This window comes from Onychostoma macrolepis, chromosome 03 (assembly GCF_012432095.1).
Source record: "Onychostoma macrolepis isolate SWU-2019 chromosome 03, ASM1243209v1, whole genome shotgun sequence".
NCBI lineage: Eukaryota > Metazoa > Chordata > Actinopteri > Cypriniformes > Cyprinidae > Onychostoma > Onychostoma macrolepis.
In genome coordinates this window covers 37792749-37806781 of record NC_081157.1, presented here as the reverse complement: position 1 = coordinate 37806781, position 14033 = coordinate 37792749, and the positions used below count along the sequence as shown (strand labels likewise).

Here is a 14033-nt window from a genome sequence, read left to right as displayed (position 1 = left end):
GTAGTGTCACAAACTTTATCATTTTACATGTTAACTGAGGCCTATAGAGTCTGAGGTGTAGCTCTTGGGTTGTCTGCAATTTGTCAGAGTTGTATGGTCTGAGCATGGGGTGAACTTTCTGGGACATCCACTCCTGGGAAGATTGGTCTTGAATGTCTTCCACTTGTGAATAATTTTCCTCACTGTGGAATGATGGACTTCAAATTGTTTGCAAATGGCCATATTACTTTTCTCAGATTCATGGCAGCAACCATTGCTTCTCTAAGATCATTGCTGATGTCTTTCCTCTTTTGTGTTAACACACCTGAAGGCTCCAGACCAGCAAACTGCCAGAACTGGTGCTCACACTTGCTGATGATTAGTTAATCAAAGGTATTGAAATAGCGGTGTCTGACCATTATTTAGCCTCTTAATTCCTATGTTAACAGAAAGGGAGTCCTTAGTTTGTCACCCATGGCTTTTCCATTTTGGCCTAGATTTTGTTAAATAAATAATGCCATGGTGTTATATCTCATGTGCTGTTTTAAAGGTCCCATGACATGCTGCTTTTTGGATGCTTTTATATAGGCCTAAGTGGTCCCTAATACTGTATCTGAGGTCTTTTTCCCGAAATTCAGCCTTGGTGCAGAATTTCAGCCACTATGAGCCAGTCCCACAATGAGCTTTCCTTAGGACGTGCCATTCTGTGTCTGTAGCTTTAAGGATGAGAGAGGCGGGGCAAGGTGGAGGGTGGGTGTGTGGCCTTAACCAGCTTGCGCTACCATGCGCTAATGTTGACAGTGGATGTATCGCAATGGCTCATAGACAGGCAGTCGTTCAAGCTTTTCAGTTTGACCCAGAATCTGATCCGGATGGAGAAGCACCGGATGAAGAAGTACAGCAGGACGTCTCCGAATGGTTAGTTTAAAATATTGTGTCTGGATACGGTACTTTAGTTGGTTTGTTTATGTATGCTGTTACAGTTATTATCATGTAACTAATGCTAGCCATAGGCTCGGATGAAGGAACTAAAAAAATACTTTGTGTTCATTTGTACATCCCTTTGCTCGTTTGCAAGCCATGATGTCTCTCGAGGAAAAAAAAGTATTGCACTCGCCTCGCACGGAAGTAGCTCATTTTCTCATGGGCGGGCAAAGCAGAGAAAGGGGAGGTAACCTTTCCCCGTATGACGACATAAAGGGAAGATTCAAGATTGGGCCATCTGAGCTTTCATTTTCTCAAAGACGAAGCAGGATACCCAGGGCTCGGTTTACACCTATCGCCATTTCTATCCACTGGGGGACCATAGGCAGGCTAGGGGAACTCATATTAATGTTAAAAAACCTCATAAAGTGAAATTTTCATGCCATGGGACCTTTAAGACCTGCCAAGGACCAGATGATTTTTTTATTATGGCCTGATACAGAAAACCATGGAATTCAATAGGGTGTCCTTTCTTTTTCACATGACTATATGTATATGTTTATCCTTACAGCCATCATTGCTGATTTGGCTTTATATCACTTTGCCTCCTTGTTTTCTGTGAGACTTTTTTTTGTTCACAATTCAGAAATTTCCCACAGTCCCTCTGGCGATTTGACACCCTGGGGGTCCATAAATTTGAGAAACTCTGCGCTAAAACCACTTACAGTCTGATGAATGCATGCAGCTTGTCTCAATATATTAAGCTTCACCTGAGCATTCATAGAATACTTGATATTGTTATATTGCTAATGTAAAAATGACTGGTTTGGCTGACTTTATGAACCCGAGGCAAAAGTCTTTTAATCATTCACACCTCTCTTGTTCTCTTCCTCTGTCTCTCTGGCTTCCTCTCCATCTGTGTGTTTCCTTCCCCCCCAGTCTCTGGAGATCACACTCAAGTACTGTAATTATTTCTTCACCAGCACCTTTGTGCTGGAGGCTGTCCTGAAGCTCATCGCGTTTGGCTTCCGCCGTTTCTTCAAAGACAGGTATTCAGTTCATTCCCCTTCTCACCTTTCATCTCCTCACTTTCCTCTCCTCCGATCGCTAATTGATTTAATGAATTCATTACATGTCGATTCCACCTGACCGAATCCTCTTAGTTTGTTCTCTAGAGTCACTGGAGGGTGTGTTATTGGCAAAACGTTGCATCTGCTGTTGCATTCATGGCGCAGATAGAAATGAAATTAGCCCTGTGTGATGTTAATGCAACAAAGCGCAGCAGACTACAGTGAGGAGCGAGAGCGAACGTGGTTATTTGTCTCAAGGGTTTAATGAAATCTCTCTCCTGTGTTTGTTTCCCTAATAGAACTCCTACTTATCATTAGGCTGCCAACAAGAGCGGTTCCTCTGGCTTGTCATAAACTAATACTGACATGTATCAGGGTGCATTGAGCAAGCACAGAGTGTAAACATCCTGGCATTTTGTAGCTTTATTAGAATATATGGTATTGACCCATTTAAAAGAGTAAAAAAATAAAAAAAACAGGTTCAGACCGCAGTGCACTTTGTCTTTTTTATTCACGCATATTCGGGTCTGACACCAGAAAGCTTTCAACAAGCCATTATTTATTGTCGTAGCTCTCCGTGCCTCTTAACTAGGTCACAATTACGAGCTGGATGGCAGAGGTGTGTGCGCAGACAGGTGTGCCGTGGCTGGTTCCCGCACCGCAGATGTGGGCGACTGTGATTTGTGCTGGAGTGTAAAAACGAGCCATCCCTTGTCCTGCATTAGCGAACGAGGTCACCTATGCTGGAGTGGGTCCTTAATTCTCCCTAATTGGGTGTTATTAAGTGGTCCCCAGCAACAATTCAAGTCCCAAGCCGCCTGTTTGACCAGACCGAGCTTCAAATGTTAATTTCTTTTAAGTCACCTCTCTGGAGGAATAAATGACCAGAGTGGAATGAAACTAGAGGGAAAGGTTGGATTCAGAGTGCAAGAAAGTTGAATTTTTGCATAACTGAGCAAATCTGTCCCTTGTGAATGTGTGCAGGTGGAACCAGCTGGATTTGGCTATAGTGCTGCTGTCAGTCATGGGCATCACGTTGGAGGAGATCGAGATCAGTGCTGCTCTGCCCATCAACCCCACCATCATACGCATCATGAGGGTCCTGCGCATTGCACGTGGTTAGTTATAGAAACACAGACAGTGACCACTGGCTAACAGCACTCATCATAGCTGCTGCTGGACGTTTCAGTGCCCCTAAATACATAATTAAACTGTCAGTCCTTTATAATGTAATATAATCTTTCCTCATGCTTGCCGAAAACAGAGACTTCAGTAAAAATACCTCTGGGTATTTTTTTGACTCTGTCTCATCAGAAAGAATGGGTCGTGATGGTCGACCAGTCATCCCACAAGCAACCTTTCGATTAGTGAGGCCAACTAGTTTATCTAGATTTTTCTGTTTATGTAGTTTATGAAATTATGAAATATCAAATAAAAATAAAGATGCTAGTAATATACTGTATATGTGTGTATATATATATATATATATATATATATATATATATATATATATATATATATAAAATTAATTTACTATATTATTATGGTAATTAATGCACATGGCCAAAAATAACAATATGAAATAAAAATAATGTTATCTTTCTATATTTTTAAATATTTATTTTTTATGCATTATATATTTTATTTAATTATATTTTACATTCAAGAATATGTAGTCCTTAACTATAGTCAGTGAAAACGGATATACTTCTAGCAATATATAATACATGCAGTATGATTGGTTTATTCGAATATCAGTGGAGCAAGTTGAACCTCTTGCTCTTGAGGCAAGAACTATTTCTCTAACCCACATCAGGTCATGTTCAGATAAGATTGAAATCCTAGAATTGCCCCTGCCACCCATCCATTCTGGCGTAATCTCGGCGAGTGCTTATTGTCACACACCACAGCCATTACTCTCCTGACTTTTATCTTTCTTTTTATTTATTTTTAGCCCTTTATCACTTTTATTGAGTGGCAAGTAGCAAAGGAACAGGAAATGATGGGGAGTGAGAGAAGGAATGAGCCTGGGAAATGTTGCGAGCCAGATTTGAACTTGATCCCCCACATGAGCACCACAGCCAAATGCGTTTTAGCATATACGCCAATTTTTTTTTTTATCCGTTATCCTAATAAATGACAAAAATCTATTTATTTTGTTTGCAGATCAAATGGCTTTATTTCCTGTCTCAGCTCGCTGTTTAATCTTTTAATCAACCAGCCAGCCTGAAATACAAATGAGCTCCCTTCATGTACAGAATATTGTTACGAAAAGTTGCTTTAATACTCATCTCCAGCACCAAATTCAATTTGTCTCCCCAAATCTCTCATTTTCTCTTCCCCATTTGCCTCTAACACCTGATCAGTGGCCCGTGTGTTGATAAGCCCCTAATAGCCAATGAGTCTTACGTTCGCCTCATTACCCAATACGAGCCTTAGAAATATCGACTCCATCATACCAAACTGGTATTTTGCACAGGTCAGTGGTGCTGTATTATTGAGGATTGATCTGTTTGTCTAGAGTTTAATCTGGTATTTAATCCTGCTGTTGTCCACAGCCATCACTGAGTCAGTGTGCCATCACTCTACATCTGTACGGGGAGAGGGCGGCAGTGTGAGGGTTTAATTTTAGCCCTGACCTTTTCCTTCTCTCCTCATTAGCCGTTTAGGCTGGAATTAAACCAAGGTTGGGGGGGGATCCTTGTCTGTTATCGGCCTCTTTGTTTTTCTTCTTCTGAAATGATCAACGCCTCGTAGACATGCACACACACTGAGCTGTCTTGTTGAACTCTCTATAACTCTCTCTCTCTTTCTCGCTCTCTCTGACAGTGCTAAAGTTGTTAAAGATGGCCACGGGAATGAGAGCGCTGCTGGATACGGTAGTTCAAGCCCTGCCACAGGTGATAATACCACTACGAACTTCCCTGATGAAGCATTGCATTGTCACCCCACCCCCTTTTAGCCATATTTTGGCTCGAGAGGAGGAAGTCATCCAAGCGGTGTCAACAACAAGAACAGGCTGCTCATTGGCCTATGAAATTTGGTGATTCATAGGAACCACAAACTCGCTCAGGGCACATAATAACCCCAAAGCAAGAATAAAGTACCTGCTTTTGCATACGCACACTCACACACACATTCATCTTGTTCATTGCTTTTTCAACTTGGATACATTAATAATAAACTTTATTTTTATATCACACCTTTAAAGGTAGCTTTAAAGCACAAGATAAAATCAAATAAAAAAAGACATGAAATACAAATGAGTCAAATAAAAGCTCTCCTAAAGAAGAAGCTGAAAATCTAGTGTATCGAGATCTATAATTTTGATCGCCCATATAAGTTTTAGGAACAGTTTGAAGAAAGATGACAGGTAATGTGAAAAGAAAGCGGCTCCCACACACACACGCTTCATAAAGCAATCCAAACGCTTTCATAATCAAACACACAGAGCGTTGTTGCCGTCTAAGTGGTCACAGAGTGGTGACTGCTTCAGGAGAGAGCTGCTGGCTAGACATCTCCAGGGTGGAGTAAAGCGTCACTCCTCTGTGGGTATCGATCCCTTGTTCATTACTGCTGGGCCCAACATCTTATCCCCATGGCATCTGTGAGGTAATTAACGCTGTAGCTGATTAAAGAGCCACTCAGGCACTCAGTCCCACCATGCAGTTCTTATTTAGTACATCCTTCCAGAAACTACTGTGCATTTCCTTTACAACTCTCTTAGAGATACTGCTTCAGATTGGCTTTTATGAATTATTCAAATAACCCCCTTCAAAAGTTTGGGAACCCTTGGTTCTTAATACTGTGTGTGGTTACCTGGATGATCTACGACTGTTTTTTGTTTTGTGATGGTTGTCCACGAGTCCCTTGTTTGTTCTGAACAGTTAAACTGAGCACTGTTCTTCAGAAAAATCATCCATGTCCTTGCATCTTTTGCATATTTGAACCCTTTCCAGCAGTGACTGTATGATTTTGAGATCCATCTTTTCACACTGAAGACAATTGAGGAACTCGAACACAACTATTAAAAAGGTTCAAACATTCACTGATGCTCCAGAAGGAAGCACGATGAATTTCATGCCGGGGGGGGGGCGAAAACTTTTGAACAGGATGAAGATGTCCAAATTTTTCTTATTTTGTAGAAATATATATTTTTTCCATTTAGTACTGCCCTTCGGAAGCAAAAGAAGATACTTGCATATTTCCCGGAAGAAAAATTAAGTACAATTTACCTCGATCTTCAAATTCAAAAAGTTTTCACCGATGCTCTTAATGCATCGTATTTCCTTCTGGAGCATCAGTGAATGTTTGAACCTTTTTTAATAGTTGTGCTTGAGTTCCTCAGTTTTCTTCAGTGTGAAAAGATGGATCTCAAAATCATACAGTCACTGCTGGAAAGGGTTCAATATGCAAAAGATGCTGGAAAACCAAGGGTTCCCAAACTTTTGAATGGTGTTATTTGAATAATTTCAGCTATTGTTTTGTCTTGTGGACTAAATGTAAACATCTTTGATGTAAAATATCTTACTCGGGACAGTACTAAATAAAAAATAATACATGAGCATTGTAGGCTCATTCTAGATTTGCCAGAGATGCTTACTTTAGGAACAAAAAGAATGAAGCAGTTTTGCAGCTTTTATACACACAGCCTGGTTCTGTTAAGTCATAACATCTTGAAGCCAGAATGTCTTTGTCATTTTGTAGCATTGCTTTGTAGGTTTGATAGGCCATTACTTAGCATTAAATGGTAATAAAGCTCAGCTGTTGTTTTATCATACCCGCTGGCACGCTGCATAAAATGACACGACCAACCGTATCCGTGTAACTATACAAATTACATTAATGCGATCTAAGCTGATTGTTTTATTCACCATTTTGCACGTTTATAGCTCCCTCACACTGTTTTCTTAATTACCAGCACTTTAGACTAGCTGTTAGCGCCTGTGCCATATTCTTTGTCGCCTTCGGTTTTATCTCATCTCTTTATTTTGTTTTGAGATTCCTGTGCTGTAGTAGACACACCCTGAACTCCCTAACACATATTGTTGACAGGCTAGTGTGTTAGCGTTAGCGTGGTGAGCCTTGCTCTGGCCACATAAGGACACAGTTCATTTGCTCCATTAAGAGGGTTAATTCTGTTCCCAGAGCTGTACCTCTGACATGACCACTGGTTCCATCCATCATTTATGAGCTTTTTGTTAAATCACAAATTTGTTCTGCTTCATTTTGCTGCAGAGGAACAGGTACAGACTGTGTCTACTGAGAGACACAAATTGCAGGGGCATTAAAATCTACATTACATTGCTTTTTGTTATTGTTACGTCTGTTACAGACACTTCTTCCATCTGTATTAAACCTCAGGGTAATGTTTCATCTTAGAAACACTGCAAAAATATTTTTCTTAATGATTTTTCCCCTTTATTGTTTAGAGACAAATGTAAAAACATTGTTATAACATGAAATATGTATGCGAGAAGCAAAACTGCATAAAATAATGAGATTTTTTGTTCTTGTTTTAAGCGTAAATATAGTTTTAGTAAGAAAATTTAGTAAGGTTTAAACATAAAACGAGGGGTAATGTCTTTTTTATTAAGGCACAGTGGGGTTAATATGAGGGTAAAGGTGTTTTACTTGGAATTGTGATCCATCTTCTTTAAACTATACAAAAGAAAAGAAAATGAATTTTGCACTGAGTACAGGGCAGCCCCATTTAAAGATTTAAGATTTGAGAGATTTTGTCCAAAACTGCAACATTTTACCCACTAGATTTAGCTCAATCCAGATTGTGGTGCCGCTATTGGCTTTTAATTGTTATTTGCATGGATGAAAGCGTCTGCTAAATGATTCAGTGTAAATGTATCACGGCAGGCTTGCCTGTATTTTGTGTCAAGGATGAGTGCATGTGTGCTGGTTTCAGTCTTGATTGGTGTCTTTCAGGTGGGGAACCTTGGCCTCCTCTTCATGCTGCTGTTCTTCATTTATGCTGCACTGGGGGTGGAATTGTTTGGAGAGCTGGGTAAACACATACTACTCATCTTTTACTCCTTTTGATGCTTATTTTCATTCCAATCCCTTTCTCTCTCCCTATCTCACTGGTTCAATTCTTCTGAATTCAAAGCTGAATTTGGCATGACTGCATGGGTAACATTGAGACAAAATTTTAGGTGATGATAAACATTCACAAAACGTAGTTTTCAACAATACAAACTCTATCTATGGCTCTTTCTGTTCTCTGCAGTGTGCAATGAGGACTACCCATGTGAGGGCATGAGTCGGCACGCCACCTTTGAGAACTTCGGCATGGCGTTCCTCACCCTCTTCCAGGTCTCCACTGGTGATAACTGGAACGGCATAATGAAGGTACAACAGAACAGAAAGCTTATAGTACTACGAGTGTGACTTTGTTATAAAAAGAGGTGGGGACAGTTAGTAAACTGAAGGTTTTTAAATTTGACCAAAAAAACAGCAATATGTGTATATATTGTGAAATAATATTACAATTTAAAATGACTGTTTTCTATTTTAATATATTTTAAAATGTAGTTTGTATTGTATTATTTTATGGGAGAGCTGAATTTTCAGCATCATTACTCCAGTCTTCAGAGTCACGTGATCCTTCAGAAATCATTCTGATATACTGATTTACTGCTCAAGAAACATTTCTTATCAGTGTTGAAAACAGTTGTGCTGCTTAATATTTTTGTGTAAACCGCGGTACATTTTTCAGAATTCTTTGAGGAATTGTAAATAAAAAACAGCATTTATTTGAATTTTTAAAAAGTTACATTATAAATGTTTTTACTGTCACTTTTAATCAATTTATTGTGTCATTGCTTAATAAAAGTATACATTTACATTAAATAATTAAATAACTATACAAATCTTACTGAAGCCAAACTTTTTAATGTCAGTGTAGGTACACAGATGACCAGAAATGGAGAATACTTAGCTAATGAATATTAATGATTCATTTTTGACCATCATATGCTTATGCTTATGTTTATAAGCTGAACAGTCATTCTTGCTGCCCGTTTCAAGAGCTCAAATGAGCTGACATATTTAATTTGATATCTTCATCCCTACATCTGCCACTGTTGTTCCTGGGATTTTGTAGATTAGTGGATAAATGCATGGATCAGCAGTTTAAAACCAAATATGAGGAGTTCAAGACCATAATAAACAGAGCCATAATTGCATTAGGCTTATACTGCACCAGCAACAGAAAGACATTTCTTTGCATTTTAGTTTATTATTCCACCGTTAAAAAAAAGACAAGAGAACATCGCTGTTGTCACTTTCTGGCACTGCAGAGAACTGAAGCGACCGCTCAGCAAAATTTTAAAAATAACATATTCCAATGCTGTATCTGCATTCATTATAGCACAAAAAAACAAAACCGAATGAAGTGAAAACTTGCTTTTTTCTGTATTAGATATAACACTGCCATTTCATAAAGTAATGCAAACCAAATCAGCCCTGGCAAAAGGTGCCCATCCTAAGTGATTGGTACCAGTTTATGCACAGAATATTTAACAGAGGAAGTTGACAACTAGACAATTAAGAAATATTCACAAGCAAAATGCTTATGATTTCTGATGTTTCACCGCAATAAAGAGACCAGGATAGGTTGCCATGAGGAGTCCTTTGAGGTAGCGGCTTATAAATCTATAATGTTACAGTCTTTTCTCACCATTTTTCTGCACTTTTCTTGATCCCTCCTTTTGCTTTATATGGTATTTCATCATAGCCTCTTTCATCATAGTTTCTCTCGTCCTCCTGTGTCGTTCTCGTCTCTAATACACTTGTCTTTGAGGAATGAGTCCTTATCGGCCTGTGTAAAGACAACCTGCCACGTTTCATCTCCTCTCCTTCCAACCTGGCGTTTATATGAGAGGTATATGATGGAGGAACTACCAGCTCAGCATATTCAGCGCAGTAGTAAAGTGCACCTGAATAAATGAGAACACATTGGCGCGATATCGATGCGTAACGCCCTGCTCACACCAGAGGGTGTGTTTGATGGAGGGTGACAAGCTCCCCCCATTAGGCACACATACAATGAGTTTTATGGTTTACGGAGGCTTGCAGTGGTTTCCTGGCAGCTAAAGCACCATATTCAGAGCTGTAAATTACAACCTGAGCTCGTACGATACCTGCAGAGAAGCCACCGCCTCCCCGAACCCCAACCACACGCATGAGTGGCCAAGCAAAATTACTGCCAGAGCTTGCACCCATCACCCCTCTCACTCACAGCAGCTTTGGAGGGGAAAAAGAGAGCATTTATGTTATATCAAAATAAATCAGAATGAAATTGGCATTCTGGGATTTGTTCCTATAGTTCAAGCTAATCAAACTGCAGATGATAAAATGAGGGAGGGGAAGACAATTGTCACACTAAATACTGGTTATCTGCCGCCTCTAGGAAGTCGAGGCCATGGAAAATGGTTTTATTATTTAATGGCTAGTATTTGATTGATGTAATTAGTATTATTTTCAGAAATGGGTGTCAAGTGTTCAGTGCACAACCACATTGCTGTTAAAAAGCAAGTAAATTCTTGAGTTTGACACTTGAGACACAATGTAAAAAAAAATGTATGCTACATTTTTAATGTATTTTTAAATACAATTTTAATAAATTGTATTTAAAATGGGATTAAAAAAGAAAAAAGGTAATTATGACTTGCGACTGTCACAATTGAGTCTTTTTTATATCTATATATCTATAAAAATAAGTATTGTGAGATATAAATTTGCAATTGCAAGCAATTACCTTTTTTTATACCATGGTGGAAACAAGCTTACATAGATTATTGTATTGTATTGTATTTTATATTCTATTTGTTTTAAGAGAATATGTGAATTGAATTGAATTTGTTTTTCTTACCCTGTATGAACTTAAACATTTTAAGATTAAACACCACTTGTTAGGCTTATGATTTTAAAAAGAAGAAAAAATAGCCACAAGTAAATGTGTCTTATTTTAAAGTTGTTGTTTTTTTCCTCTGGAGAAAAAAAAAACAACAATAACAAAGAAAATCGGCTTATTACAGTCCAGTTTATCAAGTGTAATGTCTCATAATTGGATACCAAGTTTTCAGCATACAACCAAATTGCTGTTAAATTACATTTCCAAAAAAAAAGGAAATATTTTGTATTATTGACCTATCAGACACGATGCAAAAATTATTTAATCAGTGTTTTTGTCTTGTTTTCCAGTATAAAATGTAATAAATTCTTTCTGTTAAAATAATCGTAAAATAGTATTTTAAGGATGTTTAGCTAATTTTACTTGAAAACAACACAAAAAATCTGATTACAGAAATGCTGATCACTGCAGTCCACCTATTGTACTCCATCAAAGAAAACAGATCAAAATGAAGTGTGATCAAGTATTGTAATTCTATAACCCTGATGTGTCCAGTCAAATGAATTGAACATAACTAACTGTGGTAGAAGTTCAAATATCTTTAGCGTGACTCTCTCTTCACTCCTGTAGGACACTCTTCGAGAATGCCCGCCAGGCGAATACACCTGTAATCCCAGCCTACAATTCATCTCTCCGATGTACTTTGTGAGCTTTGTGCTTACGGCCCAGTTTGTTCTCATCAATGTGGTCGTGGCAGTGCTGATGAAACACCTGGACGACTCCAACAAAGAAGCCCAGGAGGAGGCAGAGATGGATGCAGAGATTGAACTGGAGCTGGCCCAGGGAACGCTCTGCTGCATCGGAGGAGGGGGGCCTGTAGCAGAGAGGAGCAGTATGGGGCATCAGGGGGCTGGACCCAGCTCTACTGTTCCACCTCACTCCCCAAACACACTCCTAGGGGTCCACGAGCCCAACAGCACCAGGAAACTCTACTCACCAGCCCAGGTACGACACGCACAGTGATGGCAGGGGATGGATGGATGGATGGATGGATGGATGGATGGACTGATAAACAGATAATTGATGGAGGAATGCATTCCTGAATATTATGATTTGGTTAGATGGTAGATAAGAGATTGGGTTATTGAGCATTGGATTGATGAATTGATGATTTGGTTGAAAGTAAGAAAGGATAGATCGTCACTGTGTTGATAAATGGATGACTTATGGATGATGATGCATTGTAGATATGCACAGATAGATTGTAGATTGAGGAATTTAGTGATTAAGAAAAGGTTTGACTGAATGGATAACACATTAATAATGGATACTGTAGATGTGATTGATGATTGGAGTGATAATGGGATAGATAGATTGACCGATTGTTAATGGAGGAATGAATTGGTGAATATGTGATTTGGTTGGATGTATTCATGCATGAATGGCTGTAGCAAGGAGTGAGTTTAAATCACATTTATGGTATATCCATTATCACAATATGGTTATATTTATGCTGTAAATTCAAAATATGAATAGGGGTCTACTTTTTATTTATATACATTTAATAGGGGTCTACATTTTATATAACAATGTAAAAGTCTAAACAGTGTTATAAATCTTACATTACCCCACCTTAACATATTTATTTATTTACAATATATTTATTTTTAATATATATATTCATTTATTTTTTCATTTGAAATAACACAAGGATTCAGCAAAGATTCTGTCTCAAAAAATTAAGCAACACAACTTTTTTCAGCATCGATAATAAGAAATGTTTCTTGAGCAACAAATCAGCATATTAGAATGATTTCTGAAGGACCATATGACACTGAAGACTAGAGTAATTTGTCTTCATATAAATTATAATAACACATCAGACCTAATTTGTAACCTAATTTGATTTCACAATATTACTATTTTTAATGTATTTTACTGTATACGGATCAAGTAAACACAGCTTTGGTGAGCACAAGAAACTTCATTTCATTTCACCTGCCATGTAGAAAATTCTCTTTGACATGCACAAACTTAATATAATGAACACTTTATATATATATATATATATATATATATATATGGTATTTAGCAAATTTCTACCATCATGTGGTATCACAGCCCTATATGGATGGATGATTTCTGAAAGTTCTGTACGTGTGTGTGTAGTGTTTTGTAGCAATCATTTTCTTCATGCATGGAAAAATGTTAGTGCCCTTTGCTCATGAAGTTAGAGTATGATTTGGGTCTGCTAAAAAGGGCAAAAAAGGCATAATAAGGGGGAAGGAGAAGCCACAGAATGAGACGTTTTCATTATAGATCCTTGGGACTCGCCCCAGCTTGGGTCCTGTCACCATGGCAACACATTATGTCAGTCTGCAATGCTCTCTTAGATATGTAAACATGCTAAACTACAAATAATCACCTTTTGTAATTAAGTAAAGGATCAAATGATTAACTGTTGAACCAGATCCACCAGGAAAGAAAAGTTCCACACATGCATGACTGAATTGCTAAAAACAGAATACTGACAAATGTTGTGGTGCACTCACACAGACACACACACACGCACACGCACACATGCCGTGATGACTCACTGTCAGGCAGCTATTGTGGAGCTATAATTGTCTTTACCTGTCCATTTTTAGCTTCTGCAGCAGATTATGTAACTGCCGAGAGAAGAGGAAAAGAGAGGAGGAGGACAGAGAGAGAAAGGAACGGAATGCTAATTGAAGGGTTGAATTCATTGCAGTGTTAAAGCGCACGGATTCAGTAGTGAACCTGGGTTTGTTTATGTACCTAATTGTCAGTGTTTGTGCATGCTCATGCATTCAGGTGTATACTGCCTTTACATTTCATAACATAGCAACATTTTACACTCTGAAGAAAAGAGTTCAGACTGTTGTTGCATTATTTTTATTTTATACAAATTGGAGTTTTTTTATACAAACACTTAAGAATTGTTTTTCTCTTCTTCTTTTTTTAACAAATGGTCAGTGAAAGGAAAATGCTTAACCTTCAGAAAACCTTAATTGTCAGTCTCAGGAGGTCAAACCAAATAGTATATGTGACCCTGGATCATCTAAAAGCTGAAAAAATAAGCTTAATTCCATTGATGTATCATAACTTGATTTGTTAGGATAGGACAATATTTTGCTGAGACACAACTATTTAAAACTTGGAATCTGAGG

The 14033-nt window shown here is 38.3% G+C and overlaps 1 protein-coding gene across 4 annotated transcripts in view; it reads left to right on the top strand.

The window, feature by feature from the left end:
- cacna1ia (calcium voltage-gated channel subunit alpha1 Ia) overlaps window positions 1–14033 on the top strand; it is a 107176-nt gene that overhangs the window by 72065 nt on the left and 21078 nt on the right. For all 4 annotated transcript variants that reach the window (XM_058768451.1, XM_058768448.1, XM_058768449.1 and 1 more), the window contains exons 25-30: window positions 1843–1952; window positions 2958–3091; window positions 4803–4873; window positions 7914–7992; window positions 8215–8336; window positions 11473–11847. In XM_058768451.1, the coding sequence (XP_058624434.1) occupies window positions 1843–1952; window positions 2958–3091; window positions 4803–4873; window positions 7914–7992; window positions 8215–8336; window positions 11473–11847 (891 nt within the window). The remainder of the gene's footprint in view (window positions 1–1842; window positions 1953–2957; window positions 3092–4802; window positions 4874–7913; window positions 7993–8214; window positions 8337–11472; window positions 11848–14033) is intronic.